A 27,999-nucleotide genomic window follows, 5' to 3' on the forward strand; every position below is an offset into this window, starting at 1 on the left:
CCCAGGAGGAGCCTCTGGGCAGGGCAGCGACTCCTTCCCGACTCCTTCCCGTAAGTGCCGCCCTGGCTGCCCGGAAAGGGGGGGTTCAGGGGGGTTGCAGAGCAGAGCTCGCTGTCCAGCGCTGCCCCGCGCATGGCAGCTCCCGCAGAGCCGAGTCACGGCGGCCCCGACAGAACGGGAGGGAGGGGCGTGGCTGAGAGGGGCACCCCCTCCATGGATGCTGAGCAGAATGGGACCCAGCTCAGAGGGGTGCTCTGCATCCCAGATTCGGGGTTTGGTCTCCCTGGGGGAGACCCCATAAGGGTCTCTCTCCTCCTGACCGAGCAGGGGGGGGTTCCTGTGTCTCCCTCGGATCCTCTCCCCCTTGCCCCTGGTGCTGCTGGTTCCTCTGCCTGCACCCCCCAGCCCCTCACCTTGCATCCCTTGGGGATTCTTGAGCCCCACTGAAGGGGAATTCCTGCAGCCCCACATCCTGCAGCTCTCACCTCTCATCCCTTGGGGGTCCCCGAGCCTCCCTGAATGGGAATTCCTTCAGCCCCAGATCCTGCAGCCCCCGCCCCTCATCCCGAAGGGCATCCCCGAGCCCCACTGAAGGGGAATTCCTTCAGCCCCACATCCTGCAGCCCCCACCCCTCATCCCAAGGGGGTCCTCGAGCCCCCCTGAATGGGAATTCCTGCAGCCCCACATCCCGCAGCCCCCGCCTCTCATCCCAAGGAGATCCCCGAGCCCCCCTGAATGGGAATTCCTGCAGCCCCACATCCCGCAGCCCCCGCCTCTCATCCCTGGGGGCATCCCCGACCACCTCCATCCCCTTTCCCCGCCCCCTCGAGGGGAACGTCCGCAGCCCCCGATCCTCCCTCCGGCCGCGGGACCCCTCCCCTCTCTCTGTCCCGGGTCCCCCGGCGGGGCGGAGCCGCTGTCCGCTATAAACGGCCGCTGCCGGCAGCCAGCGCCCTCCCGGTGCCACCATGAGCCGCCGTGACCGCGACCCCGGGATGTCGCCGCCGCTCCCCGTGGCCCCGGAGCGGCTGGCGGCGGCGGCGGCAGCGCGGGGAGCGGAACGGGAGGAGCTGGCGGCGCTGAACGATCGTTTCGCCGCTTTCCTGGAGCGGGTGCGGGCGCTGGAACGGCAGAACGGGACCCTCCGCGCCGCCCTGGGCCGCGCCACGGCCGCCAGCGGGCCCCGCACCGGGCTGGTGCAGGGGGAGCTGCGCGGGCTGCGGGAGCGGCTGCAGCGCCTCGGCCGCGACCGGGACCGGCTCCAGGCGGAGCGGGACGGGCTCGCCACAGACCTGGCGGCCCTGAGGCAACGGTGGGACGGCGGTGGGGCCGGGGGAGGCAGCGGGATGGGGAGAGAGGGTGGGTCGGGATGAGGGATGGGGAGCGGAGGGTGTGCTGGGGACAGGGGGTTGGACTGGGATGGACTGGGATGGACTGGGATGGGAGATGGACTGGGATGGACTGGGATGGGGGATGAACTGGGATGGACTGGGATGGGGAATGACCAGGATGGGGGATGGACCGGGATGAGGGATGAATTTGGATGGGGGATGGACCAGGATTAGGGATGGACCAGGATGTACTGGGATGAGGGATATACTGGAATAAGGGATGAACTGGGATGGGGGATGTTCTGGGATGAGGGATATACTGGAATAAGGGATGAACTGGGATGGGGGATGTTCTGGGATGAGGGATGGACTGGGATGGGAGATGGACCAGGATTAGGGATGGACCGGGATGTTCTGGGATGAAGGATGGACCGGGATGAGGGATGAATTTGGATGAGGGCTGAACTGCAGTGGGGGCCGGGGGTGTGGCAGGGTGAGTTATGCATGGGATGAAGACTGGGGAATGTGCCAGAGAGGGACTGGCATGAGGAATGTGATGGGATGAGGCTTTGCACCAGGATGGGGAGCGGGGGATGCAGCGGGATGGGGATGGGGGATCCCCGGGGAGGTCGGGGGAGGGATTGGTGGATGTCCGGGGAAGGGGATCCCTGGGAAGGGATACTGGGAAAGGCGCCCGGGATGCACGGAGGGCACTGGGAGGCACTGGGAGATGTGGGCTCTGCGGAAGGGCGGGGCACTGGGAGGGGCAGGACAAGGGTGGGGACACTGGGAGGGGCAGGACAAGGGTGGGGACACTGGGAGGGGCAGGACAAGGGTGGGGACACTGGGCGGGGATTGCTGCGAGCGCTGGGGGCCGCTCCATCCCCGTTCGCCTCCGCTGTGTGCGCAACAGGAGGAGGGGTCTGCACCCCCGTGCCCACCTCCCCCTCATCCCTCGCTGTCCCCAGGCTGGAGGACGAGACGCAGAAGCGGGAGGATGCCGAGAAGAGCCTGGTGCTGTTCCGCAAGGTGAGGGGGCTGGCGGGCTCGTTTCCCCCTGCAGTAACCAGTGATCCGTGGGTGGAGGGGACTGGGAATGGTGGGGACAGGAATAACCCTGGGGAACCCCAATTCTGGGCCCGCGGGAGGTGCTGGTGCACGAATGGCACCGATCAGTGCTGGGGGGCCAGGGTGGGACCCCCAGAGCTGAGCACCCCAGCCTGGTCCCTCCACAGCTCCATCCTCAGCTCCTGGGTTTTGGGGTGATGCTGGGTCAGACCTGCACGAGCCAGGGCAAAACCAGAGTTTGGGAGGGGCTGAGTCTGTGCCCACCTCGTTATTGCTCAGTCCCTCCGTGGGTTTGGGCAGGATGGGACCCTCGGACTGAGCACACTGGTAGCCCCAGTCTGGTCCCTCCACACCTCCTTCCTCAGCTCCTGGGTGTCTCCAGCTGGAGTTTGGGGTGATGCTGGGTCAGCCCTGCGTGAGCCAGGGCACAAACGGGGTTTGGGGGGGCTGTGTCCATTGTGTCATTGCTCAGTCCCTCCGTGGGTTTGGGCAGGATGGGACCCCCAGGGCTGAGCACTCTGGTAGCCCCAGTCTGGTCCCTCCACACCTCCCTCCTCAGCTCCTGGGTGTCTCCTTGGGGTGATGCTGGGTCAGCCCTGTGCAAAACCAGGCTTTGGGGGGCTGAGCCCCGTGCCCATCACCACCATCACCACCCCGGGGTGGGGATCCGGGATCATCTCATCCCCCCCACGCTGCCCTGCAGCTCATCCCAACCTCTCCCACAGGACGTGGACCACGCCACGCTGTCCCGCCTGGAGCTGGAGCGCAAGGTGGAGCTGCTGATGGACGAGATCGGCTTCCTCAAGAAACTGCACGAGGAGGTGGGGCTGGGGTGGGATGGGACGGGCAGGGGGGGCACAGATCAGGTCCTTGTGATGCCCCCGTGCCCCTGCAGGAGCTGCGGGACCTGGAGGTGAGCGGCCCGAGCCCGGCGGGGCTGCCCGAGGTGGAGATGTGCAAACCGGAGCTGACGGCAGCGCTGCGGGAGATCCGCACTCAGTACGAGAGCATCGCGGTCAAAAACCTGCAGGAAGCCGAGGAATGGTACAAATCAAAGGTACCCGGGGCTGGGGAGGGATTTAGGAACGGCTGAGCCCTCCCAGAGAGCCCTGACTCGCCCTGCCCGTGCAGTTTGCCGACCTCTCGGATGCAGCAAACCGCAACCACGAGGCGCTGCGCCTGGCCAAGCAGGAGATGAACGAGTCCCGGCGGCAGATCCAGAGCCTGACGTGCGAGGTGGACGGGCTGAAGGGCGTGGTGAGAACCGGGCAGCGTTCGGGGGCGTGCAAAAAGCAGAGCCCAGCCCGGCCCTTTGCAGCCCTTTCTGTCCCTGCAGAACGAGGCGCTGCAGCGGCAGATGCGGGAGATGGAGGACGAGTTCGGGGAGGAGATCGGGAACTACCAGGACGTGGTGGGGAGGCTGGAGCAGGAGATCCAGCAGATGAAGGAGGAGATGGCACGGCACCTGCGCGAGTATCAGGACCTGCTGAACGTCAAGATGGCCCTGGACATTGAGATTGCCACGTACAGAAAGCTGCTGGAGGGCGAGGAGAGCCGGTGAGGGCCGCAGAGTGTCCCCATTGCCCGCGGGGATGTCCCCTGTGGTGACTCATCCCGGTTTTTGTGGGATTTTCCCGGAGGGAGGCAGCTCCAGGCCTTGTTCCCACAGGAAAACAAGAGGTTCCCATGGGAGCTGAGATAAAAGCAAGGCCAGGGGATGGTGGGGGAGCTGCCTCCAGCTCTGCTCCGGGTGCCAGCCCACGGGCACAGCCCCCGGCCTGGCAGCCCACGGGCACAGCTGATCTGGGGTGTGGGTCACAGACTGGAGAGTGTGGAAGGGTCCCTGGCAATGTCCAGGAGTCCCAGCCCCTCCTCATCCTCCTCTCCCCCCCAGGATCACCATCCCACTGCACCCCACCACCTCCTTCAGCATGAGGAGCTCAGGTGAGCCACAAGCTGAGGGTCCCCCACTATGTCTGGGGGTCTTTCCTTGAGGGTAAAGACCCCGGGTGGGTGTGGGTGGGTCCCTGTGCTCCTGCCCAGGCTGTCTGGGAGGGCACAGGGTCCTCATGGCCCCTCTGTGCCCAGTGCTGGAGCCTCAGCCTGCAGAGAGCCCGGCCCGGAGGATGGTGCTGATCAAAACCATCGAGACACGGGATGGGCAGGTGAGAACTGGGGGTGCCCTGCCTGGGAGGCCCAACCCTGCCATGGGACTGATCCCCAAATTCTCCTCTTGCAGCAAGTGGTGACAGAATCGCACAAGGAGCGAGCGGGGAAGTGACAGAGAGGAGCGGCTGCGACGGCCCCGAGCCCACGGGAGGGGTTTGCCAGACCCTGCTGAGTGCTGGGTGGGGCACGGAGCAGAGCAGGGGGGCTGGGAGTGCCCCAATTGCTATTGCTGCTGTCAGCACCATGGGACAACGCCGTGGGGTGTCCCTGTGCCTTGCCGTGTGTCCCTGTGCCTTTGCCGTGTGTCCCTGTGCCTTGTCCCCCACTATTTATCGCTATTTATCGCCTATTTATTACTCTCCCAACCACAACCCCAGCTGTATTTAAAATCGGGTGTTCCCCACGCTGCCCTGAGGCCGAGGGGGTCCCGGCTTCTCCCTCCTGGCACCACAGCTGGCACTGATGTCCCCGGGGCTGGCGGCTCCGGTGGCACCCAAGCGCTGTCCCCTGTGGTGTCACTGCCATGGGGACAGAAAGGGAAGCAGCGCCCGGCTGAGGGGGAAATCTGTGTCCCCGGGGTTCAATCTGTCCCAGAGCTCCTCTCCATGTCACAACTGTCACTCTGGGGGTCTCACCTCCCCTCCCATCACTGCAACAAGCACCGGTTATCCCGGGATTGGCGGCTCCGGTGACATTGAAGCGCCGTCCCTGTGGTGTCACTGCCTCGGGGAAGGAGCCTCAACCCCTGAACTCTGAATCCTCGGGGGTCCCGCTGCTTCCCGCGACCCCGCGATTTGCAGAGGACCGAGGGACACGCCCATTATCCCGCTCCAGACCCACGGAATCTCCGGGGGGATCGCAGGACCGGGCCGGGCACGGCCGCGCTCGTTCCTTACCGGGACCGCCAGAGGGCGCCACCAGCCCGGCCCGAGCGCTGCCGCCGGTTAATTCCGCGTTAATTGCGTGTTAATTACGGGTTAATTACAGCGTGACAAGGCTCTGGGTGCGCGGGGAAACACCCTGATTTCTATAATTGCGTGAAGGGTTTTTTTTTGCATTGTTAATTGAGTTCAGCGAAATTATGCAAAATCGCGTTAATGAAAGATTTGGTTGTTAGTTTTGTTATTTTAAGCAAGTTTTTGCAGTATTTCATTATTTTCAGCATTTTTTGCACCACTGGTTGAATTCTTTGAAGCAAATGATGCACAATTGCGTTATTTAAACAAATCTTGCACACATAATTGCCTTATTTTAAGCAAATGCTGCATCATTGCATTTTAAGTATTTTTTGCATCGTCAATTGCGTTATTTTAAGCACTTTTTTGCATTATTGTGTTATAGCAAATCATACGAAATTGCATAATTTCATGGAATTTTGGCATAATTAATTGCGTTATTTTATGCAATCTTCGCACCATCAATTACACGAACAAAATAATATAAAATCGCATTATTTTAACTGTTTTCCCTCATTACTAATCACGTTATCTTAGCTAAATTTTTCGCAAGAAAATTGAATTATTTCAACCCATTTTTTGCCTAATTAACAGCATTATTTTGAGCCGTTTGCATTATCTGAAGCGCTAATTGCAATGTGGGTCTCGGGATCCCTGCCCGAGGGTGCTGAAGCTGCTGCCGGGCGGTTTTGGTCACAGGGGACCAAGGACGAGATCAGGGAGCCCCTGGCAGAGGTGACAAAGACACGGTCTCAGTCCCCTGAGAAAGGGTTTAATGAGGGGAGGGGGTGGCCCTGCTGGTGCTCTCACAGAAAGGAGGTTCAGGGTGACAGACAGACAGACAGACAGGTATGAACACTATGTACAGGCACCCCCCGCCCCACCTCTGGGGAATTGCCCCGCTGGAGAGGGGCTGGGGGCGCTTGCAGTCCTGCCAGACTGGGATTTGGGGCGGGGGGCGCTGGGAGCACTGGGACGGCCCTCGGGGCGGGGGCTCTTTGGTTTCGGCGTTAAGGCTGCGTGGGGGGGGGGGCAGGAGGGGCTCATCCCGAGCGGGGACACCCCAACAAGCGCCCAGTAAAACCAGTTCCCCACGCCAGAGGTGACCTGGAGAGCTGGGGCTGTGTCCTGGGCCCCTCCCGAACGGGGGTGACTCCAAGGGGGGGTGATCCCCGCTTCCCCCCAGGCACAAACGCGGCTCTGAGGAGGATTCCCAGCCCTGCCCACCACGCTGGGACCTGAGGGCAGGTACCCCCCGTTAGGACAGCGAGTTGAGGAAGTGGCTCTCCCCTGCCAGCGTGCTCAGCATGGAGCTCATGTCCCCCACTGCCATGTTGGCGCCCCCATGTGAGGGCACCAGGAGCCCCCCGGCCGGGCTGGGGGGTCTGGGCAGCGCCGGGGGCGTCTCCACGTCCTCCACAATGGCAGCAAAGTCAAGGTGCGTGTTCTCCAGGTCCAGCGAGTCCAGGCTGTTGGCCACCTGCTCCCCAGAGTCCAGGTAGTAACAGGAGGTGCCCTTGAGTCCCTCCGGGCCGTAGTGCCCGCTCCCCCCGCAGCTCGCTGCCCCCTGCCCCAGCAGCTTGTGCCCACCTTTGCCCCCCTGCCCTGGGTAGTACAGGGGGAGGTTCCCGGCTCCCTCGGGCACGGGGCGGGCGGGGGGCAGGCGTGGCAGGCGCCGGGCACCGCTGTCCGCCCCCTCGTAGCCATGCCCAGGCTGTGCCAGGCTGTTTGGGTAGCTCAGGTGAGCCGCTGGCTTGGGGCCGCTTGGAGGGTGTGGGATCATCTCGGGGTTGAAGCAGGGCGGGCTCAGGAGGTGCTGGGGCTCCGCCAGGCTCTGCAGATGATCCCCTTTGGGTTGGTAACTGCAGTACCTGGGGCTGAGGTACGGTGGTGGGGCTGGCACGGCCTGGCACTGCCCGGGCTCGCTGCCCAGCCCCGCGCCGGCCACGCTGCCCTTGCACAGGGGCTGCTGCTCCCCCCACAGCAGCGCCTGCTGCGCCTCCACGTAGTTCCGGACCATCACCTCTTTGGTCTGCAGGGTGGGGGTCTGGGCTCTGCGGGCACCTGGGCTGGCCATGCCCATGTACCCACCCGGTGTGGGCCCCACAGGGGGGTACCCAGCCTGCCCCACGTCCATGCTGTGCCCAAAGGCAGCGGGGGATGCTGAGGGCCCGGCCAGCTTGGTGCTGGGGCAGGGAGTGAGTGCTGGGCTCGGCGCTGGGTATCGCTGCTCAGATTTGATCTGGAGCCGGTTAAAACGATGCCCCCCCGAAAATTCTTGGTCCTGGCACGAGCTCACCAGTCTGGGATGCTGCCCACAGGCGCTGGGATGGGGGTACTCGATGTTTTGATGAGGACAGTGCGGCCCAGACATGGTGGGAGCACCCACACTTTGTCTGGAGCTCATCCCCAGCGTGGCCTGGGGGGGTCCATCCCAGGGCTCTGGCACAGCCCCATTGTTCCCAGCAGGCAAACTGGGGAAGCGCTGGTTCACCTGGCACTGCGGGAGGGAGAACTCAGGCTGCTGCAGCAGCCCCTCCTCCATGTCCCCATGAGTCCCCACCATGGTCCGGTGAGCGCCGTAGATGCCACCCTGGAGCTCCACGCCAGTGCCCTGGCACGGGAAGCCTTCCTCAGGATAACTCAGGTACTGCTCCATGTCCAGCAGGCCGGAATCGGGGCCAGGGCCCCCCATGCTCTCCATGAAGACGTTCTCAGTGATGCTGGGGGGGCGTGGGGAGAAGCCGTGGCGCTGCAGGTTGGCCTCAGAGCCACCCAGAGGCTGCAGCGCCGTCCTGCCCGCGCCCGGCACGCTCACATTGCCCACGCTCTTAAACCTCTGCACTCTGGGCACGGCCGGAGGCTTGGCCACCGTCCGGGCGGGGTCACTCGCCCGTCGCACGCCGTGTCGGGGCACCATGTGAGCGGGCACGCTGCCCGGGTAACCGGGGCTCTCGTTGGAGCTGTTCCTTCTCAAGAAGCCATTGGCGACGCAGCGAGGCCCGGCGGGCACGGGGTAACCCCCGGGCGTGCCGCCGTGCCCACCTGAGGCCACCTGCTCCACGCTGGGCAGCGGGGTGGGCGGGGGGCCGCCCGTGGCCGCGGCGTACTTGGCCTTGAGGCGGTACCGCTGTGCCGGGGTCAGGCTGCCCACCCCCGGCAGCCCCCCGGCATCACCGGAGCGCCGCGACTCATCCGGAGAGGCGGCACCGTAACCGTCCACCGGGCACGGCCCGCCGGGCATCGCCGTGGCGTCACCGCCCGGGCACAGGTACGGGGACACCAGGGAGGAGCGGCGGCTGACGGTGTAGGCAGAGCTGACGGTGCTGGTGCCGCTGCTGCGGCGCTCGCCCGGCGCCGCCAGGCCCAGCTCGGCCGCCGACAGCTCGGCGATGCGGCGGTGAGAGGCCGGGGGTGGCACCTCCCCGGGCAGGCCTGCGGGAGAGAAGTGTCACAGTCATGTTCTCTGAAAAATTTTCTGTCACGGTCATATTTTCTGAAAAATCCTCTTTGCCCAGGATTCTTCTCCGGGGAAGCTGAGAAGGCTCAGAGAAAAAGGAGAACAATAATTTTCTGATTTGCTTCTCCTGTGTTTTGCTGCTTTGGGATGTGTTTGGGTGTTGTTTACCAATAATTACCAATGACTGTTTCATTGGTTAATTTCTTAAATTTACATGGTTTCATGTAAATTGTTTTACTTATTAGCTAATCAGGATCAAGCGGTGTCAAGGCTCTGGAAAGAACCATGAGTTTTTCATTATTATCTTAGACGGCTCAGAGAAAAAGGAAGACAGTAATTTTCTGATTTGCTTCTCCTGTGTTTTGTTGCTTTGGGATGTGTTTGTGCATTGTTTACCAGCAAATTACCAATGATTGTTTCATCGGTTCATTTCATAAACCATGAAATTTATGTGGTTTCATGTAAATTGTTTTGACTTATTAGCCAATCAGGATCAAGCTGTGTTGAGGCTCTGGAAAGAGCCATGAGTTTTTCATTATTGTCATTTTAGCTTTTTGTAAGTATCCTTTCTGTATTCTTTAGTATAGTTTAGTTTTATAGTTTAGTTTTATAGTTTATATATTTTTTAAATATATATTTATATATATATATAGTATATAATATATATAATATATAAAATATATAAACTAAACTATATATACATACATGTATATATATATATATATATGTGTAGTTTAGTTTTTTAGCTTTCTGAGAACATGGAGTCAGATCCTTCCTTCCTTCCTTCCTTCCTTCCTTCCTTCCTTCCTTCCTTCCTTCCTTCCTTCCTTCCTTCCTTCCTTCCTTCCTTCCTTCCTTCCTTCCTTCCTTCCTTCCTTCCTTCCTTCCTTCCTTCCTTCCTTCCTTCCTTCCTTCCTTCCTTCCTTCCTTCCTTCCTCTGGGAACGCCACAAATACCACAGAGAAGGAGGAGTTACCCCAGGACAAGTGTGGCAATGTCAGAGCAGGGACAGGAGCCACCTCCAGAGCTGGGATGTGGCTCTTCCATGGTTAGAGCTGGTGGGGGCAGGTGGCAACAAAGACCAGCAGAAGCTTGTTTGGGTTGGAAAAATCATGGAATGGTTTGGGTTGGGAGGGATCCTGAAGACCCCCCCTGTCCCATGGGCAGGGACAATTCCCACTGGAGCAGGTTGCTCCAGCCTGGCCTTGGGTGCTTCCAGGGATGGGGCAGCCACAGCTTCTCTGGGCACCCTGTGCCAGGGCCTGCCCACCCTCCCAGGGAAGAACTCTTCCCAATATTCCACCTAACCCTGCCCTCCTTGCCAATGTGAAGCCATTCCCCCTTGTCCTGCCACTCCAGGCCTTGTCCAAAATCCCAATCCAGTTCTCTTGGAACCCCTTTAGGGCTTTAATATTTCCCCAGATTTTGGGGTGCATTTCTACGTTCCAAACTGCAATGCAGGATGTATTCCATTACCATCTGTATGGCAGATTATCTTCTGTCAAGTGGGCAGTTTGCCTTATCTGTCTCTTTGAGTGCTCACAATCACTCCTCCCTCAGGAGGGGACATCAGCTGATAGCAGCTATGGAATGTCCCTGCATGGCTGATAAGAACTACAGCATCCCATTGGGAGATGTGAGCCCAGAGGGAGGAGCCAAGCATTCCTACCTGGATACAATCTGAGATTTCAAACATTCCTACCTGGATACAATCTGAGATTTCAAACATTCCTGCCTGGATACAATCTGAGATTTCAAACATTCCTACTCAGATAAAATCTGAGATTTCAAACATTCCTACCTGGACACAATCTGAGATTTCAAACATTCCTACCTGGACACAATCTGAGATTTCAAACATTCCTACTCAGATAAAATCTGAGATTTCAAACATTCCTACCTGGACACAATCTGAGATTTCAAACATTCCTACCTGGACACAATCTGAGATTTCAAACATTCCTACCTGGATACAATCTGAGATTTCAAACATTCCTACCCAGATACAATCTGAGATTTCAAACATTCTTACCTGGATACAATCTGAGATTTCAAACATTCCTACCTGGATCTAATCTGAGATTTCAAACATTCCTACCCGGATACAATCTGAGATTTCAAGCATTCCCACCTGGATACAATCTGAGATTTCAAACATTCCTACCCGGATATAATCCAGAGGTTTTGAGACACCAGCACAGCTCTCCACTGGATTCCCCAGAGGAACAGCAGCTGTCTCTCTTTCCCCTGGATCTCCAGAGGCAGAATCCATCCTTCTCTACAGATCCCCCTTGCTCCAGCAGAACCACCCCTGACACTGCAGGAGGGCTGAGCCACAATTCCAATGGGACTGACACCAACACCCTGACCCACAGGGTGTCAGGTTGGGTTCTGACTCTGGCAGTGTTGTTCTAGTGCACTGCATTGTTTATTTTATCCTTTTATTTTTCTTCCCTATTAAAGAACTGTTATTTCTTGCTCCCATATTTTTTTGTCTGAGAGCCCCTAAATTTCAAATTTATAGCAATTTGGAGGGAGGGGGAGTTTCACATTCTCCATTTCAGGGGAGGCTCCTGCCTTCCTTAGCAGACTCCTGTCTTTCCAAACCAAGACATTCTAACACCAGCAAGGTGTGGAAACCTCTGGCTGCCAAGCAGATCTCTGCACACACCTCCCACGGGCCAGGCCCCACATCCCAGGGGGAGAGGCACCCCAATCTCACCGGCTCCAGGGATGGGTGGCAGGTTCAGGCCCTTGGAAGCCGCCGGTTTCCTCAGCTGCTTCAGTTTGTCGATGCGAAGGTTCTCCAGCTTGTGCAGGGCCATGAGCCCCGAGGTGCCCATGGGCTCCCCGGGCACCACGTCCTCCAGAGTGGACAGGTCCTCGTAGCTGCCACCGGCGTTTCCTGCCATCTCCACGCCGCTGTCGTTGTTGGTGGTGCTGCCCAGGGGTGAGTGGTCACTGCTGCACGAGGACTGCCCCCCTGGGCTGGGCTGGGGCTTCTGGGGAGAACCAGAGCAGCGCCAAGGGGGTCAAGCACCCAGAATGTGGGAACCCAGAACTTCCCTCTGGCTGGCCAGGATGGCCAAGACCCCTGCCAGGGGGCTCAGGAGCCCCGGCACAGAGCCCAAAACACCTGTCTGTGTTTGATTATGACCCAAGGAGCAAATTACCAACCTTATATGGAGATCAGCAAGCTACAACAGTTTAGGTGGAATAATAGTGAAGTTATCACGGGGTGGGAAAGTAGATTTTGGGGTTTTTGGTCTGGGGGTTCAGGAGGCAAGATGGAGGGAACTGGGTGTGTCCAGCCTTTCTCCTTCTTCTTCTTGGCCTCCATCTTCTGCTGTGATGGTGGCACTTTTAGATTGGTTTAGAGTAGAAGCTCAGTGTCTAACACAGGTGAGAGGTGTTGGGAAGTAATTGTAAATATTGTACATGTAGTTTTTTGTATAAAGACATAACCCTGCCCTGGGGCAGGCAGAGTGCCTGGAGCTGTCCTGCTGGGTGGACCTTGGCAGGGCAGGAGAAAATTTTTTATAGATAAGATAAAATAAACAATAATAAACCTTGAGACCAAGAAATGAAGAGCCCTGGGTCCTTCTTCAAGCGCTGGGCTGGGAAAAGAGACTTTTGAACTTTTCTTGGGATCACTCTGATAAGCCAGAGATCCCAACACCAGGACACACTTGGAATCACCACGAAGGTTGGAAAAGCCTCTGAGATCACTGATCCCAGCTATTAACCCAACACTGCCGTGTTCACCACTAAACCACGTCCCCAAGTGCCACATCCCAGCATTTTTTGGACACTTCACCAAAGAGGGACGGTGATTCCATAGGGCAGCCCATTCCAGCACCTGACAACAAAGAAATTTCCCCTCATATCCAAGCTAAGCCTCCCCTGGAACATCTTGGGGCTGTTTTCTCCTGTCCCCCAGCACCAAACCCTCCCTCCATCCTCCTCCACCCCCTCAGCTCCTCACTCACCAGGGCCAGCTCAGGCACCAGGAGTTTCCCATCGTCCTTCTGAGCCTCGCTGGGGCCGTTTGCCTCCTTCTCCTGCTTCATATCCGGGGGGGCACCGGGGGTTGGCAGTGCCCGGCCCGGCCCCACGTCCCCCCGGTGCTTTTTGGTGACGTGGGCGTCGGGGCCGTGCACGGTCTTGACGTGTTTGCGCAGGGAGCTGGGGTCCGTGTAGCGCTTGGTGCAGCCGGGAATCTTGCACACGTAGGGCTTCTGCATGGAGGAGGGAGGGAGACAGCTCCAGCTGCAGCCCCCTCCCCGAAAATAAACCCCCCTTGCCACCCTCTGCAGAGAGCTGAGGGTGGCAGCAAAGCGGGTGAGTCCCTGTGGAGGGGGCACGGTGAGCTCAGGATGGCAGAGGAGGGAGGGAACTCCCCGGACTGGGGTAAAGGGATCCCAGGGTGGTGAAGGAGATATTTAAAGCAGGAAAAAAGGGAGTGTGGGCATACAGGGGCGATGCCCAGGGGTGTGAGGAGCTCTCAGAGGACAGGAATGATCCAGGAGCACACGAGGAGCCCTGGTGGGGCCATACCTCGTTGGAGTGGGTGCAGTTTTGGTGCCATGGAGGAGGGAGGGAGACAGCTCCAACTGCAGCCCCTTCCCCCCAAAAAAAACCCCCTTGTCACCCTCTGCAGAGAGCTGAGGGTGGCATCAAAGCCATGTGGAGGGCACACGGTGGGCACTGAGGTGAGCTCAGGATGGCAGAGGAATGAGTAAGAGGGCTAAAGGGATCCCAGGGTGATGAAGGAGATACTTAAAGCAGGAAAAGAGGGAGCTGGGGCAATGCCCAGGGATGTGAGGAGCTCTCAGAGGGCAGGAATGATCCAGGAGCACCCGGTGGGGCCGTACCTCGTTGGAGTGGGTGCGGTTTTGGTGCTTGGCACGGTCAGAGGCGTTGGAGAAGGCTTTGTTGCATCCCTCGTGCTCACACACGTAGGGCTTCTCCCCCGTGTGCGAGCGCAGGTGCGTCTTGAGGTTCTCCAGGCGGGAATAGGCCTTGTTGCAGCCCTCAAACTGCGGCAGAGCAGGGTGGGACATGTCACACGCGGGTGGGACAGGGTGGGATGTGTCACACAGGGATGGGACAGGGTGGGACGTGTCACACGCGGGTGGGACAGGGTGGGACGTGTCACACAGGGATGGGACAGGGTGGGACGTGTCACACGCGGGTGGGACAGGGTGGGACAGGGTGGGACGTGTCACACACGGGTGGGACAGGGTGGGACGTGTCACACACGGGTGGGACAGGGTGGGATGTGTCACACAGGGTGGGACAGAGTGGGACAGGGTGGGACGTGTCACACAGGGGTGGGACAGGGTGGGACGTGTCACACAGGGGTGGGACATGGGGACGTGTCACACAGGGGTGGGACAGGGTGGGACGTGTCACACAGGGTGGGACAGGGTGGGACGTGTCACACACGGGTGGGACGTGTCACACGTGGGTTGGACAGGGTGGGACGTGTCACACAGGGTGGGACATGGGGACGTGTCACACGCGGGTGGGACAGGGTGGGACGTGTCACACAGGGGTGGGACAGGGTGGGATGTGTCACACAGGGGTGGGACAGGGTGGGACAGGGTGGGACGTGTCACACAGGGGTGGGACAGGGTGGGACGTGTCACACGCGGGTGGGACAGGGTGGGACGTGTCACACAGGGGTGGGACAGGGTGGGACGTGTCACACGCAGGTGGGACATGGGGACGTGTCACACAGGGTGGGACAGGGTGGGACGTGTCACACACAGGTGGGACAGGGTGGGACGTGTCACACACGGGTGGGACAGGGTGGGACGTGTCACGCGCGGGTGGGACAGGGTGGGATGTGTCACACATGGGTGGGACATGGGGACATGTCACACAAGGATGGGACAGGGTGGGACGTGTCACACGTGGGTGGGACAGGGTGGGATGTGTCACACAGGGATGGGACAGGGTGGGACGTGTCACACGCGGGTGGGACAGGGTGGGACGTGTCACACACAGGTGGGACAGGGTGGGACGTGTCACACAGGGGTGGGACAGGGTGGGACGTGTCACACGCGGGTGGGACAGGGTGGGACGTGTCACACGTGGGTGGGACAGGGTGGGACGTGTCACACACGGGTGGGACAGGGTGGGACGTGTCGGACAGGGTGGGACAGGGTGGGACGTGTCACACACAGGTGGGACAGGGTGGGACAGGGTGGGACGTGTCCCACAGGGTGGGACAGGGTAGGACGTGTCACACAGGGTGGGACAGGGTGGGACAGGGTGGGACGTGTCACACACGGGTGGGACAGGGTGGGATGTGTCACACGCATGTGGGACAGGGTGGGACGTGTCACACGCGGGTGGGACAGGGTGGGACGTGTCACACGCGGGTGGGACAGGGTGGGATGTGTCACACAGGGTGGGACAGGGTGGGACGTGTCACACGTGTGTGGGACAGGGTGGGATGTGTCACACAGGGTGGGACAGGGTGGGACGTGTCACACAGGGATGGGACAGGGTGGGACGTGTCACACGCGGGTGGGACAGGGTGGGACGTGTCACACAGGGTGGGACAGGGTGGGACGTGTCACACAGGGGTGGGACAGGGTGGGACGTGTCACACGTGGGTGGGACAGGGTGGGATGTGTCACACAGGGGTGGGACAGGGTGGGACGTGTCACACAGGGGTGGGACAGGGTGGGATGTGTCACACAGGGATGGGACAGGGTGGGACGTGTCACACACGGGTGGGACAGGGTGGGACGTGTCACACGCGGGTGGGACAGGGTGGGACGTGTCACACAGGGGTGGGACAGGGTGGGACGTGTCACACGCGTGTGGGACAGGGTGGGACGTGTCACACACAGGGATGGGACAGGGTGGGACATGTCCCACGCTGTCCCCAGGACTCGCAGCATGTGGTGACACGTCCCACAGCCCACGTGTGACACATCTCCCCTCCCAACACACCTGCCAGCCTCACACCGTGGCACAGCCCTGCACCCCGGGGTTGTGTCACCTCCTCCTGTCCCATGGCAGCCCCTCAGAGGGTCCCCAAGCTGGCATTGACAGCAACACCAATCCTGACTTAAATTCAGGAACAAATCCCAAAGCATGGGGCAGCTTTAGGGCCCTGTGAGCCTGGGTTTGGGTGGGATTTCGGGTGGAAATTCCTCCCTGTGAGGGTGGGCAGGCCCTGGCACAGAGAAGCTGTGGCTGCCCCATCCCTGGAAGTGTCCAAGGACAGGTTGGGCAGGGCTTGGAGCAGCCTGAGATAGTGGAAGGTGGGGTGGGATGAACTTTAAGGTGCCTCTAACCCGAAATATTGCAGGATTCCATGAGCCCCACACCTGTACCCCCCTTCTGCCACCCGGGCTACAGCTCCCACATCTTTGTCTGAGAGCCCCTTAATTTCAAATTTGTAACAATTAATTAATTAATTTCAAATTTATAATAATTCAGAGGGAGGGGGTTCCCATTTTCCATTTCAGGGGAGGCTCCTGCCTTCCTCAGCACACACCTCTCTTTCCAAACCAAGACAAACTCATTCCTGCTCCCATATCTTTGTCTGAGAGCCCCTTAATTTCAAATTTATAACAATTAATTAATTAATTAATTAATTTCAAATTTATAACAATTTGGAGAGAGGGGGTTTCCATTCTCCCTTTCATGGGAGGCTCCTGCCTTCCTCAGCACACACCTCTCTTTCCAAACCAAGACAAACTCATTCCTGCTCCCATATCTTTGCCTAAAAGCCCCTTAATTTCAAATTTATAATAATTTGGAGGGAGGGGGTTTCCATTTTCCATTTCAGGGAAACTCCTGCTTTCCTTAGCACACACCTGACTTTCCAAACCAAGACAAACTTATTTCTGCTCCCATATCTTTGCCTGAGAGCCTCTTAATTTCAAATTTATAACAATTAATTCATTTCAAATTTATAATAATTCAGAGGGAGGGGGTTCCCATTCTCCATTTCAGGGGAGGCTCCTGCCTTCCTCAGCACACACCTCCCTTTCCAAACCAAGACAAACTGTTATTCCTGCTCCCATATTTTTGCCTGAGAGCCCCTTAATTTCAAATTTATAACAATTAATTAATTAATTATTTCCAAATTTATAACAATTTGGAGAGAGGGGGTTTCCATTCTCCATGTCAGGGGAAGTTCCTGCTTTCCTTAGCACACACCTCCCTTTCCAAACCAAGACAAACTGTTATTCCTGCTCCCATATTTTTGCCTGAGACCTCCTTAATTTCAAATTTATAATAATTTGGAGGGAGGGGGTTTCCATTCTCCATTTCAGGGGAGGCTCCTGCCTTCCTTAGCACACACCTGACTTTCCAAACCAAGACAAACTTATTCCTGCTCCCATATCTTTGCCTAAAAGCCTCTTAATTTCAAATTTATAAAAATTAATTCATTTCAAATTTATAATAATTCAGAGGGAGGGGGTTCACATTTTCCATTTCAGAGAAACTCCTGCCTTCCTTAGCACACACACCTCTCTTTCCAAACCAAGACAAACTTATTCCTGCTCCCATATCTTTGTCTGAGAGCCCCTTAATTTCAAATTTATATTCCTGCTCCCATATCTTTGTCTGAGAGCCCCTTAATTTCAAATTTATAACAATTAATTCATTTCAAATTTATAATAATTCGGAGGGAGGGGGTTTCCATTTTCCATTTCAGGGGAGGCTCCTGCCTTCCTTAGCACACACCTCCCTTTCCAAACCAAGACAAACTTATTCCTGCTCCCATATCTTTGTCTGAGAGCCCCTTAATTTCAAATTTATAACAATTAATTAATTAATTAATTTCAAATTTATAACAACTTGGAGAGAGGGGGTTTCCATTCTCCATGTCAGGGGAAGCTCCTGCTTTCCTTAGCAGACACCTCCCTTTCCAAACCAAGACAAACTGTTATTCCTGCTCCCATATCTTTGTCTGAGAGCCCCTTAATTTCAAATTTATAACAATTAATTAATTAATTAATTTCAAATGTATAACAATTTGGAGAGAGGGGGTTTCCATTCTCCATTTCAGGGGAAGCTCCTGCTTTCCTTAGCACATACCTGACTTTCCAAACCAAGACAAACTGTTACTCCTGCTCCCATATTTTTGCCTGAGACCTCCTTAATTTCAAATTTATAATAATTTGGAGGGAGGGGGTTTCCATTCTCCATTTCAGGGGAGGCTCCTGCCTTCCTTAGCACACACCTCCCTTTCCAAACCGAGACACCCCTCATTCTCCCAGCCCAGGCAGGATTTTGGGGGGAGTTTTTTGGCATCTCACCGTGCACTTGTGAGGTTTCTCCCCCGTGTGGCGCCTCATGTGCACCACCAGCATGTACTGAGCCTTGAAGGGCCTCTGCTCCCGCGAGCACGCTGCCCAGTGGCACACGAACTCCTTCTTCTCACCGTGGATGTGCTCGTTGTTGATGTGCTGGGGAGGGAGGGCAGCGTCACTGGGGGCACTGGGGAGGGGGGAAAGGGATGGGGGATGAAGGAGAGAAAGGGGATGGGGGATTGGGAGAGGAGAAAGGGATACGGGAGAGACTGGGATGGGAGAAAGGGAGAAAAAAAAACCCAGGAGAAACTGGGATGGGAGAAAGGGGATGGAGGGATTGGGATGGGAGAAAGGGGATGGGGGATTGGGAGAGGAGAAAGGGATACAGGAGAGACTGGGATGGGAAAAAGGGAGAAAAAAAAAACCAGGAGAAACTGGGATGGGAGAAAGGGAGAAAAAAAAACAGGAGAAACTGGGATGGGATAAAGGGGATGGAGGGATTGGGAGAGGAGTGTGGTGGGAAAAATACAGGAGATACAGGGGAAACTGGGATGGGAGAAAGGGAGAAAATAAACCCAGGAGAAACTGGGATGGGAGAAAGGGGATGGAGAGAATGGGATGGGAGAAAGGGGATGGGGGATTGGGAGAGGAGAAAGGGATACAGGAGAGACTGGGATGGGAAAAAGGGAGAAAATAAACCCAGGAGAAACTGGGATGGGAGAAAGGGGATGGAGGGATTGGGATGGGAGAAAGGGGTTGGAGGGATTGAGAGAGGAATGGGGTGGGAGAAAGGGACACAGGAGAAACTGGGATAGGGATAGGAGAAAGGGATACAGGAGAGACTGGGATGGGAGAAAGGGGATGGACAGACTGAGATGGGAGAAGGGGATACAGGAGAGATTGGGATGGGACAAAGGGACATAGAGGGACTGGGATGGCAGGTGCAGACAGCAGAGTCTGGGGGAGAACAGCCCAGGTGGTGTTTGGAGGAGGCACAGAATGCAGGCGATGTTTGAGGGATACTCTGGGACATCCAAGAGCAGCCAGAGGGGTCCAAAGGACGGTCAGGGGATATGGGAGAGTTGGAGGGAGGAAAGCTGGAGCAGAGGAGGGATCTGGAAGCACCAGTGGCTGAGGAGACCTGGGGGATGCTCATCCCTCCTGGTGAGTCCCCAGGGGTGGATGGGACCTGGGAGTGGGAATCATGAGCTGATCCAGAGGTGGATGGGACCTGGGAGCGGGAATCATGAGCTGATCCAAGGAGATGCTGCCCAGCAGCCTGAGGGCAGATTTTGGGCTGGCAACACCTTGGCAGCCCCTGACTCACGTGCACCAGCTGCTCCTGGGTGTCGAACTCCTTGGCACAGCCGTCCCAGTAGCAGTTGGTCTCATACACAGCCTCACACTCGGCTTTGCCATCCTCCTTCTCCAGCTCCTCCCGGACATCCAGCATGCCCAGCAAGGGCTCCTGGGGGGCAAGGGCAGGTGAGCACTCCCAGGGTGACTGCCAGGGCGTTGGGAGGGGGGATCTGACGGTCAGGGATGTACCTGGGTGCCCGTGGATGCTGGGCTGGAGATGTCACCCTCAGATCGCTCCTCTGGGAATTTGGCACTCAGGGGGCTGCTCAGGCTCCACTCCAGCTTCAGCTGCTGCCAGGGCAGGGAAGGGGGAGGGAGTCAGCAGGGAGATGGGCACTGGAACAGCACTTACAGGGATGCACGGCTCACATGGACACGGCTCACATGGAACCCCACTCACAGGGATCCCCAATTACAGGGAACCCCAATTACAGGGACCCCTTTTCACACGGAACCCCACTCACAGGGATCCCCAGTTACAGGGAACCCCACTCACAGGGATCCCCAGTTACAGGGAACCCCAATCACAGGGACCTCCACTCACAGGGATCCCCAATTACAGGGAACCCCACTAAAAGAAACCTTCTTTCACAAGGAACCCCACTCACAGATCCCCAGTTACATGGAACCCCACTCACACAGATCCCCAATTACATTGGAACCCCAATCACAGGGACCTCCACTCACAGGGAACCCCAATCACAGGGATCCCCAGTTACAGGGAACCTCACTCACAGGGATCCCCTATTACATGGAACCCCACTCACAGGGATCCCCAATTACAGGGAACCCCAATCACAGGGACCTCCACTCACAGGGATCCCCAATTACATTGGAGCCCCACTAAAAGGGATTCTCTTTCACAAGGAACTCCACTCACAGATCCCCAATTACACGGAACCCAAATCACAGGGATCCCCTTTAACATGGAACTCCACTCACAGATCCCAAATTACATGGAACCCCACTCACACAGATCCCCAGTTACATTGGAACCCCATTCACAGGGATCCTTTTTCACATGGAACCCCACTCACAGGGACCTCCACTCACTGGGACCCCATTTACATGGAACCCCAATCACAGGGAACCCCAATTACATGGAACCTCACTCACAGGGACCTCCACTCACAGGGATCCCCAATTACATTGGAGCCCCACTAAAAGGGATCCTCTTTCACAAGGAACCCCACTCACAGATCCCCAATTACATGGAACCCAAATCACAGGGATCCCCTTTAACATGGAACCCCACTCACAGGGACCCCCACTCACTGGAACCCCACTTACATGGAACCCAAATCACAGGGATCTCCAATTACACGGCACCCCACTCATGGGGATCCCCAGTTACATGGAACCCCACTCACAGGGACCCCTTTTCACATGGAACCTCACTCACAGGGATGCACTTTAAATCCCTTTTCACATGGAACCCCACTCACAGGGAACCCCACTTACATGGAACCCCACTCAGATGGATCCCAGTCACAGGGATCCCCTCTCACACAGATCCCTCTCACAGGGATTCCTCTCTCATGGATCCCCCATACCTGGCAGTGTTTTAGTGCCTGTTTTCACATTCCCCCCATACCTGGCAGTGTTTCAGGCTTTCTCTCACATTTCCCCCCATACCTGGAGGTGTTTTAGGGTTCCCCTCAAGGATCCCCCATACCTGGCAGTGTTTTAGGGTTAATCTCACAGATCCCCCATACCTGGCAGTGTTTCAGTGCCCCTTTTTCACATTTCCCCCCATACCTGGCAGTGTTTTAGGGTTTATCTCACATTTCCCCCCATACCTGGCAGTGTTTTAGGGTTTATCTCACATTTCCCCCCATACCTGGCAGTGTTTTAGGGTTCCCCTCAAGGATCCCCCATACCTGGCAGTGTTTTAGGGTTTTCTCACAGATCCCCCCCATACCTGGCAGTGTTTTAGGGTTTCTCTCACATTTCCCCCATACCTGGCAGTGTTTTAGGGTTCCCCTCACAGATCCCCCATACCTGGCAGTGTTTTAGGGTTCCTCTCATAGATCCCCCATACCTGGCAGTGTTTTAGGGTTCCTCTCACAGATCCCCCATACCTGGCAGTGTTTTAGGGTTCCTCTCCCATTTCCCCCATACCTGGCAGTGTTTTAGGGTTCCTCTCATAGATCCCCCATACCTGGCAGTGTTTTAGGGTTCCTCTCACAGATCCCCCATACCTGGCAGTGTTTCAGTGCCCCTTTTTCACATTTCCCCCCATACCTGGCAGTGTTTTATGGTTTCTCTCCCATTTCCCCCCATACCTGGCAGTGTTTTAGGGTTTCTCTCCCATTTCCCCCCATACCTGGCAGTGTTTTAGGGTTTCTCTCACATTTCCCCCCATACCTGGCAGTGTTTCAGTGCCCCTTTTTCACATTTCCCCCCATACCTGGCAGAGTTTTAGGGTTCCTCTCCCATTTCCCCCATACCTGGCAGTGTTTCAGTGCCCCTCGAGCAGGTGGGTGCTGCAGCAGCCCCGGCCGTGTGGGCACCTCGTGGGAGCTGCAGGCTGGGGCTGGTGTGTACAGGTGCCCTTGGCCCTTGTGCTGCCCAGGTGGGCTCTGGTACCCCAGGGAGGGGCTGTGGAGAGCAGGTGACACCATCAGCAGATGAGAACAGAGATCTGGAATCCCAACCATCCCTTCCCCACCACCCCACGCTGCTCCCAAAGGTGTGAATGGGCACTGGCAAGGGGGGGTTATTTACAAACTGCTGAAAGGCCTCGAGCTGTTTGATTTTCCAGCATCAGTCTCATTGCATGGTTATGACAAAGGGAAGATGCCAGCAGCTCACAATCCAGGCAGCAGACTAAAAACTCAATGTTATAACTGACTTTATAAGCTTTGTGACCAATCACACATTGACAGTAGTTCTATCCAACCACCATAAGCACAGGTACCTTTGGTTAAAACAATGCTTGCTTATTTTGAATACAATACCTGCTTGTAAGCCCTAAAACACAACGCACAGAGCTCCATTATTAACCTTTAACCTTCCTAATATCTTGCTAGATAAACTTTTCTGTAGCTTAGAGAGTTATTCTAGACAAGTGTTAATACACAGGCCATTGTTCTATTTGCCTTTGCTTTTCCTACAGTTTAAATAATTTTTCCGCTGTCCTATCTCATGGCTGCTTTAGCTCTGCTCACAGTTCTGCTGTATGCGAGCCCTGCCTTTTGCAGCTTTCCCCAAAACCCTCTGATTCTGTAGATTCCCACACCAGGAGGTGCCAGAGGGGCCAGGGCAGTGCCCACCTGATGGTGCTGATGGACAGGTGACCGTAGGAGCCGCCAGAGGAGGCGCAGCGGGAGTTGATGAAAGCCACGAGGGAGTTGGGCGAGGTGCGGATCACGGTCTGCAGGTCGATGCTGGAGTCGGACAGGGGCGAGATGGACAGGGCTCGCTTCTTGCTCAGCTTCCCTGCGCCTCGGGGCGTGGAGAACCGGGAGCCTGAGGGGGGCAGAGCGGGGCCGCTGCCCTCAGTGTGGTCCAGAGGGGCTGGAGGCACACCAAGGACACAAATCTGGTGTTTGGAGGCTGCAGGAATGTCCCAGTTGTGCTTTAGATTTAGAACACAGATGTTTACCCCCTCTAGGGAATCCCCCCTGCCCCATGGTGCCCCAAAATTGGGGGCAGAGCGGGGGGCACTGCCCTCAGTGTGGTCCAGGGGTGCTGGGGGCACCCCAAGGACACAAACCTGGTGTTTGGAGGCTGCAGGAGTGCTCCGAGTGAGCCAGTTCACTTTGGATTTACAACTGAGAGATGTTTAACCCCCTCTGTGGATTCCCTTCAGCCCCACAGCCCCCCAAAACCGGGGGCAGAGCAGGGGGCACTGCTCTCAGTATGATCCAGAGGGGCTGGGGGCACCCCAAAGACACAAACCTGGTGTTTGGAGGCTGCAGGAGTGCCCTGAGTGTGCCAGTTCACACAGAACTGAGAGATGTTTAACCCCTCTAGGGAATCCCCCCTGCCCCCCAAAACCGGGGGCAGAGCAGGGGGCACTGCCCTCAGTATGGTCCAGAGGGGCTGCAGGCACCCCAAGGACACAAACCTGGTCCTTGGAGGCTGCAGGAATGTCCCAGTTGTGCTTTAGATTTAGAACACAGATGTTTACCCCCTCTAGGGAATCCCCCCTGCCCCATGGCACCCCAAAATTGGGGGCAGAGTGGGGGGTGCTGCCCTCAGTGTGGTCCAGGGGGGCTGGAGGCACACCAGTGTCAGAAATCTGGTGTTTGGAGCCTGCAGGAGTGCTCCGAGTGTGCCAGTTCACTTTGGATTTACAACTGAGAGATGTTTAACCCCCTCTGTGGATTCCCTTCAGCCCCACAGCCCCCCAAAACCGGGGGCAGAGCAGGGGGCACTGCCCTCAGTGTGGTCCAGGAGGGCTGGAGGCACCTCAAGGACAGAAATTTGGTCCTTGGAGGCTGCAGGAGTGTCCCAATTGTGCTTTGGATTTACAACTTGAGAGATGTTTAACCCCTCTAGGGAATCCCCCCTGCCCCCCAAAACCGGGGGCAGAGCAGGGGGCACTGCCCTCAGTGTGGTCCAGAGGGGCTGGGGGCACCCCAAGGACACAAACCTGGTGTTTGGAGGCTGCAGGAGTGCCCTGAGTGTGCTTTGGATTTAGAACACAGATGTTTACCCCCTCTAGGGAATCCCTTCTGCCCCATGGTGCCCCAAAATTGGGGGCAGAGCGGGGGCACTGCCCTCAGTGTGGTCCAGGGGGGCTGGAGGCACACCAGTGTCAGAAATCTGGTGTTTGGAGGCTGCAGGAGTGCCCCAAGTGTGCTTTGGATTTACAACTGAGAGATGTTTAACCCCTCTACAGAATCCCCCTTGCCCCATGGTGCCCCAAAATTGGGGGCAGAGCAGGGGGCACTGCCCTCAGTGTGGTCCAGAGGGGCTGGAGGCACACCAAGGACACAAACCTGGTGCTTGGAGGCTGCAGGAGTGCTCCGAGTGTGCCAGTTCATTTTGGATTTACAAATGAGAGATGTTTGACCCCCTCTGTGGAATCCCTCCTGCCCCATGGTGCCCCAAAATTGGGGGCAGAGCGGGGGGCAATGCCCTCAGTGTGGTCCAGGGGTGCTGGGGGCACCCCAAGGACACAAACCTGGTGTTTGGAGGCTGCAGGAGTGCTCCGAGTGAGCCAGTTCACTTTGGATTTACAACTGAGAGATGTTTAACCCCCTCTGTGGATTCCCTTCAGCCCCACAGCCCCCCAAAACCGGGGGCAGAGCAGGAGGCGCTGCCCTCAGTATGGTCCAGGGGGGCTGGAGGCACACCAGTGTCAGAAATCTGGTGTTTGGAGGCTGCAGGAGTGCCCCAAGTGTGCCAGCTCTCTTTGGATTTGGAACTGAGAGATGTTTAACCCCTCTAGGGAATCCCCCCTGCCCCATGGCACCCCAAAATTGGGGGCAGAGTGGGGGACACTGCCCTCAGTATGGTCCAGGGGCACCCCAAGGACACAAACCTGGTGTTTGGAGGCTGCAGGAGTGCCCCGAATGTGCTTTGGATTTACAACTGAGAGATGTTTAACCCCTCTAGGGAATCCCTCCTGCCCCATGGCACCCCAAAATTGCCCTCAGCACGGTTTTGGGGAGCTGGAGACACCCCAAGGACACAAACCTGGCGCTTGGAGGATGCAGGAGTGCCCTGGGTGTGCCAGTTCACTCCGAATTTGGAGCACAGAGATGTTTCACCCCTCTGGGGATCCCCCCCTGCCCCACACCCCCCAAAACCCGAGACTCACCATCCCCGGCGTGTTCAGCTCCTGGGGCCAGCCCATACCCGCGCTGCCCGGGCTGGTGGCACACGGGGAAATCCAGCCCTGGAGGAGGGAGCAGAGCTGAGCTGGGGCTGGGACAGAGACCCCCGGAGCCCCCCTGACCTCGGGGGGGTCCTGGAGCCCCCCCATGACCCACCTGGCGGTCCCGGGACGGCGGGGGCTGCTCCGTGCGGGGGGTGCAGGCAGCAGTGCTCGCTGTAGCCGGCGGCCGGGGGTCCAGAGGGGTCGAACATGTCGCGATAGGGCGCGGGGGTGGCTCAGGGGGACATCGGGGGGATGGAGGGGCCCGGGAGGCGACACCGGGACCTGGGGGGCGACACCGGGACCTGGGGGAGAGGGAGAGGTTGGGTTCGGCCGCCAGGGGGCGCCACAGCACGCGGGACCCCCCCCGCTGCCCGGGACTGGATTTAAACAAAAATCGGCGAAATTTGGGGATTTTGGGAAGAAAATCATCCTTGGGAGGGTGGGCATGCCCTGGCACAGCGTGCCCAGAGAAACTGTGGCTGCCCCTGGAGTCCTGGAAGCGTCCAAGGCCAGGGTTTGGAGCAACCTGGGATGGTGCAAGGTGTCCCTGCCTATGGTGAGGGGTCAGAATGCGACTTTAGGGTTCCTTTGGAACCTGGATTTAAACAAAAATCCGTGAGATTTAGGGATATTTTGAAGAAATTCCTCCTTGGGAGGGTGGGGATGGCCTGGCACAGGGTGCCCTGGAGTCCTGGAAGTGTCCAAGGCCAGGCTGGATCGGGCTTGGAGCAACATTGGATAGTGGAAGGTGTCCCTGTCTGTGTTGAGGAGTTGGAATGTGACTTGAAGGTTCCTTCTGGAGTGGGATTTAAACAAAAATTGGCGAGATTTGGGGATATTTGGGAGGAAATTCCTCCTTGGGAGGGTGGGCAGGCCCTGGCACAGGGTGCCCAGAGAAGCTGTGGCTGCCCCTGGAGTCCTGGAAGCGTCCAAGGCCAGGGCTTGGAGCAACCTGGGGTCCTTGCTTATGGTGAGGGGTCAGAACATGACTTTAAGGTTCCTTTGGAACCTGGATTTAAACAAAAATCGCTGAGATTTGGGGATATTTGGGAGAATTCCTCCCTGTGAGGGTGGGGATGCTCTGGTACAGGATGCCCCTGGAATCCTGGAGGTGTCCAAGGCCTGGTTGGAGCAACCTGGGATAGTGGAAGGTGAGAATGCGACTTTAGGGTTCCTTTGGAACCTGGATTTAAACAAAAATCGGCGAGATTTGGGGATTTGGGGAAGAAATTCCTGCCTGGGATGGTGGGGATGGCCTGGCACAGGGTGCCATGCAGTCCTGGAAGTGTCCAAGGCCAGGCTGGATGGGGCTTGGAGCAACCTGGGATAGTGCAAGGTGTCCTTGTTTACGGTGAGGGGTCAGAACGTGACTTTAAGGTTCCTTTGGAACCTGGATTTAAAATGAAATTGGTGAAATTTGGGGATATTGGGAAGAAATTCCTCCCTGTGAGTCCTGGAAGTGTCCAAGGCCAGGCTGGATGGGGCTTGGAGCAATCTGGGGTAGTGCAAGGTATCCCTGCTTATGGTGAAGGGTCAGAATGTGACTTTAGGGTTCCTTTGGAACCTGGATTTAAACAAAAATCGGCGAGATTTGGGGATTTGGGGAAGAAATTCCTGCCTGGGAGGGTGGGCAGGCCCTGGCACAGGGTGCCCCTGGAATCCTGGAAGTGTCCAAGGCCAGGGCTTGGAGCAACCTGGGATAGTGGAAAGTGTCCCTGCCTACGGTGAGGGGTCAGAACTGACTTTAAGGTTCCTTCTGGAACCTGGATTTGAACTGAAATCAGCGAGATTTGGGGATTTTGGGAAGAAATTCCTCCCTGGGAGGGTGGGCAGGCCCTGGCACAGGGTGCCCACAGAAGCTGTGGCTGCCCCTGGAATCCTGGAAGTGTCCAAGGCCAGGCTGGACAGGGCTTGGAGCAACCTGGGATAGTGCAAGGTGTCCTTGTTTACGGTGAGGGGTCAGAACGTGACTTTAAAGTTCCTTTGGAACCTGGATTTAAACAAAAACCAGCCACATTTGGGGTTATTTTGAAGAAATTCCTCCCTATGAGTCCTGGAAGTGTCCAAGGCCAGGCTGGATGGGGCTTGGAGTGACCTGGGGTAGTGGAAGGTGTCCCTGCCTATGGTGAGGGGTCAGAATGTGACTTTAAGGTTCCTTTGGAACCTGGATTTAAAATGAAATTGGTGAAATTTGGGGATATTTTGAAGAAATTCCTCCCTGTGAGTGCTGGAAGTGTCCAAGGCCAGGCTGGATGGGGCTTGGAGCAATCTGGGGTAGTGGAAGGTGTCCCTGCCTATGGTGAGGGGTCAGAATGTGACTTTAAGGTTCCTTCCAGCCCAAACCATTCTGGAATTCTGGGATTCCATGAATTGGAAAAGCGAGGGCACAGCCGGAACCACTCCCGGGCCAAGGACCAGATCTGGCTCCCTCCCTCCTCCCTTCCCAGGGATTCTCCAGCATTCGCAGGTCCCACCCAGCCCTGCCTTGCCCGCGGGTCCCCACCCTGCCCTGTCCCACCCACGCAGCCACGGGGC

At 57.2% G+C, this 27,999-nt stretch overlaps 2 protein-coding genes across 3 annotated transcripts in view; one reads left to right on the forward strand and one right to left on the reverse strand.

The window, feature by feature from the left end:
• Positions 1-836: 836 nt before the first annotated feature.
• On the forward strand, positions 837-6,028 carry PRPH (peripherin). The gene is made up of 9 exons (XM_071456118.1): positions 837-1,313; positions 2,301-2,361; positions 3,126-3,221; positions 3,296-3,457; positions 3,532-3,657; positions 3,737-3,957; positions 4,295-4,344; positions 4,489-4,565; positions 4,640-6,028. The coding sequence occupies exons 1-9, from the start codon at positions 970-972 to the stop codon at positions 4,679-4,681; spliced, it is 1,179 nt and encodes a 392-aa protein (XP_071312219.1). The 5' UTR covers positions 837-969; the 3' UTR covers positions 4,682-6,028.
• Positions 6,029-6,141: 113 nt separating this feature from the next.
• GLI1 (GLI family zinc finger 1) overlaps positions 6,142-27,999 on the reverse strand; it is a 40,994-nt gene continuing 19,136 nt past the window's right edge. Inside the window, exons 2-12 of one of the 2 annotated variants that reach the window (XM_071456025.1) lie at positions 25,577-25,766; positions 25,405-25,482; positions 22,907-23,102; positions 22,082-22,232; positions 19,821-19,922; positions 19,600-19,740; positions 18,279-18,428; positions 13,860-14,024; positions 12,975-13,223; positions 11,708-11,987; positions 6,142-8,960 (exon numbers count right to left, since the gene is read on the reverse strand). In XM_071456025.1, coding sequence (XP_071312126.1) covers positions 6,784-8,960; positions 11,708-11,987; positions 12,975-13,223; positions 13,860-14,024; positions 18,279-18,428; positions 19,600-19,740; positions 19,821-19,922; positions 22,082-22,232; positions 22,907-23,102; positions 25,405-25,482; positions 25,577-25,673 — 3,786 coding nt within the window. In that variant the 5' untranslated portion in view covers positions 25,674-25,766 and the 3' untranslated portion in view covers positions 6,142-6,783. Of the gene's footprint in view, positions 8,961-11,707; positions 11,988-12,974; positions 13,224-13,859; positions 14,025-18,278; positions 18,429-19,599; positions 19,741-19,820; positions 19,923-22,081; positions 22,233-22,906; positions 23,103-25,404; positions 25,483-25,576; positions 27,908-27,999 lie in introns of those variants that run through there. The other variant, XM_071456026.1, reaches the window with a different exon arrangement.

Source organism: Agelaius tricolor, unplaced genomic scaffold (assembly GCF_023055355.1).
Source record: "Agelaius tricolor isolate 1412-34295 unplaced genomic scaffold, bAgeTri1.0.p SCAF_55, whole genome shotgun sequence".
NCBI classification, from domain to species: Eukaryota; Metazoa; Chordata; class Aves; order Passeriformes; family Icteridae; genus Agelaius; species Agelaius tricolor.

Bases quoted from the DNA above. Each gene is read 5' to 3' on its own strand.
- PRPH (XM_071456118.1), top strand. From the start codon at position 970: ATGAGCCGCCGTGACCGCGACCCCGGGATGTCGCCGCCGCTCCCCGTG. The intron at 1,314-2,300 runs GTGGGACGGCGG...CGCTGTCCCCAG, and splicing joins CTGGCGGCCCTGAGGCAACG to GCTGGAGGACGAGACGCAGA. The intron at 3,458-3,531 runs GTACCCGGGGCT...CTGCCCGTGCAG, and splicing joins AGGAATGGTACAAATCAAAG to TTTGCCGACCTCTCGGATGC.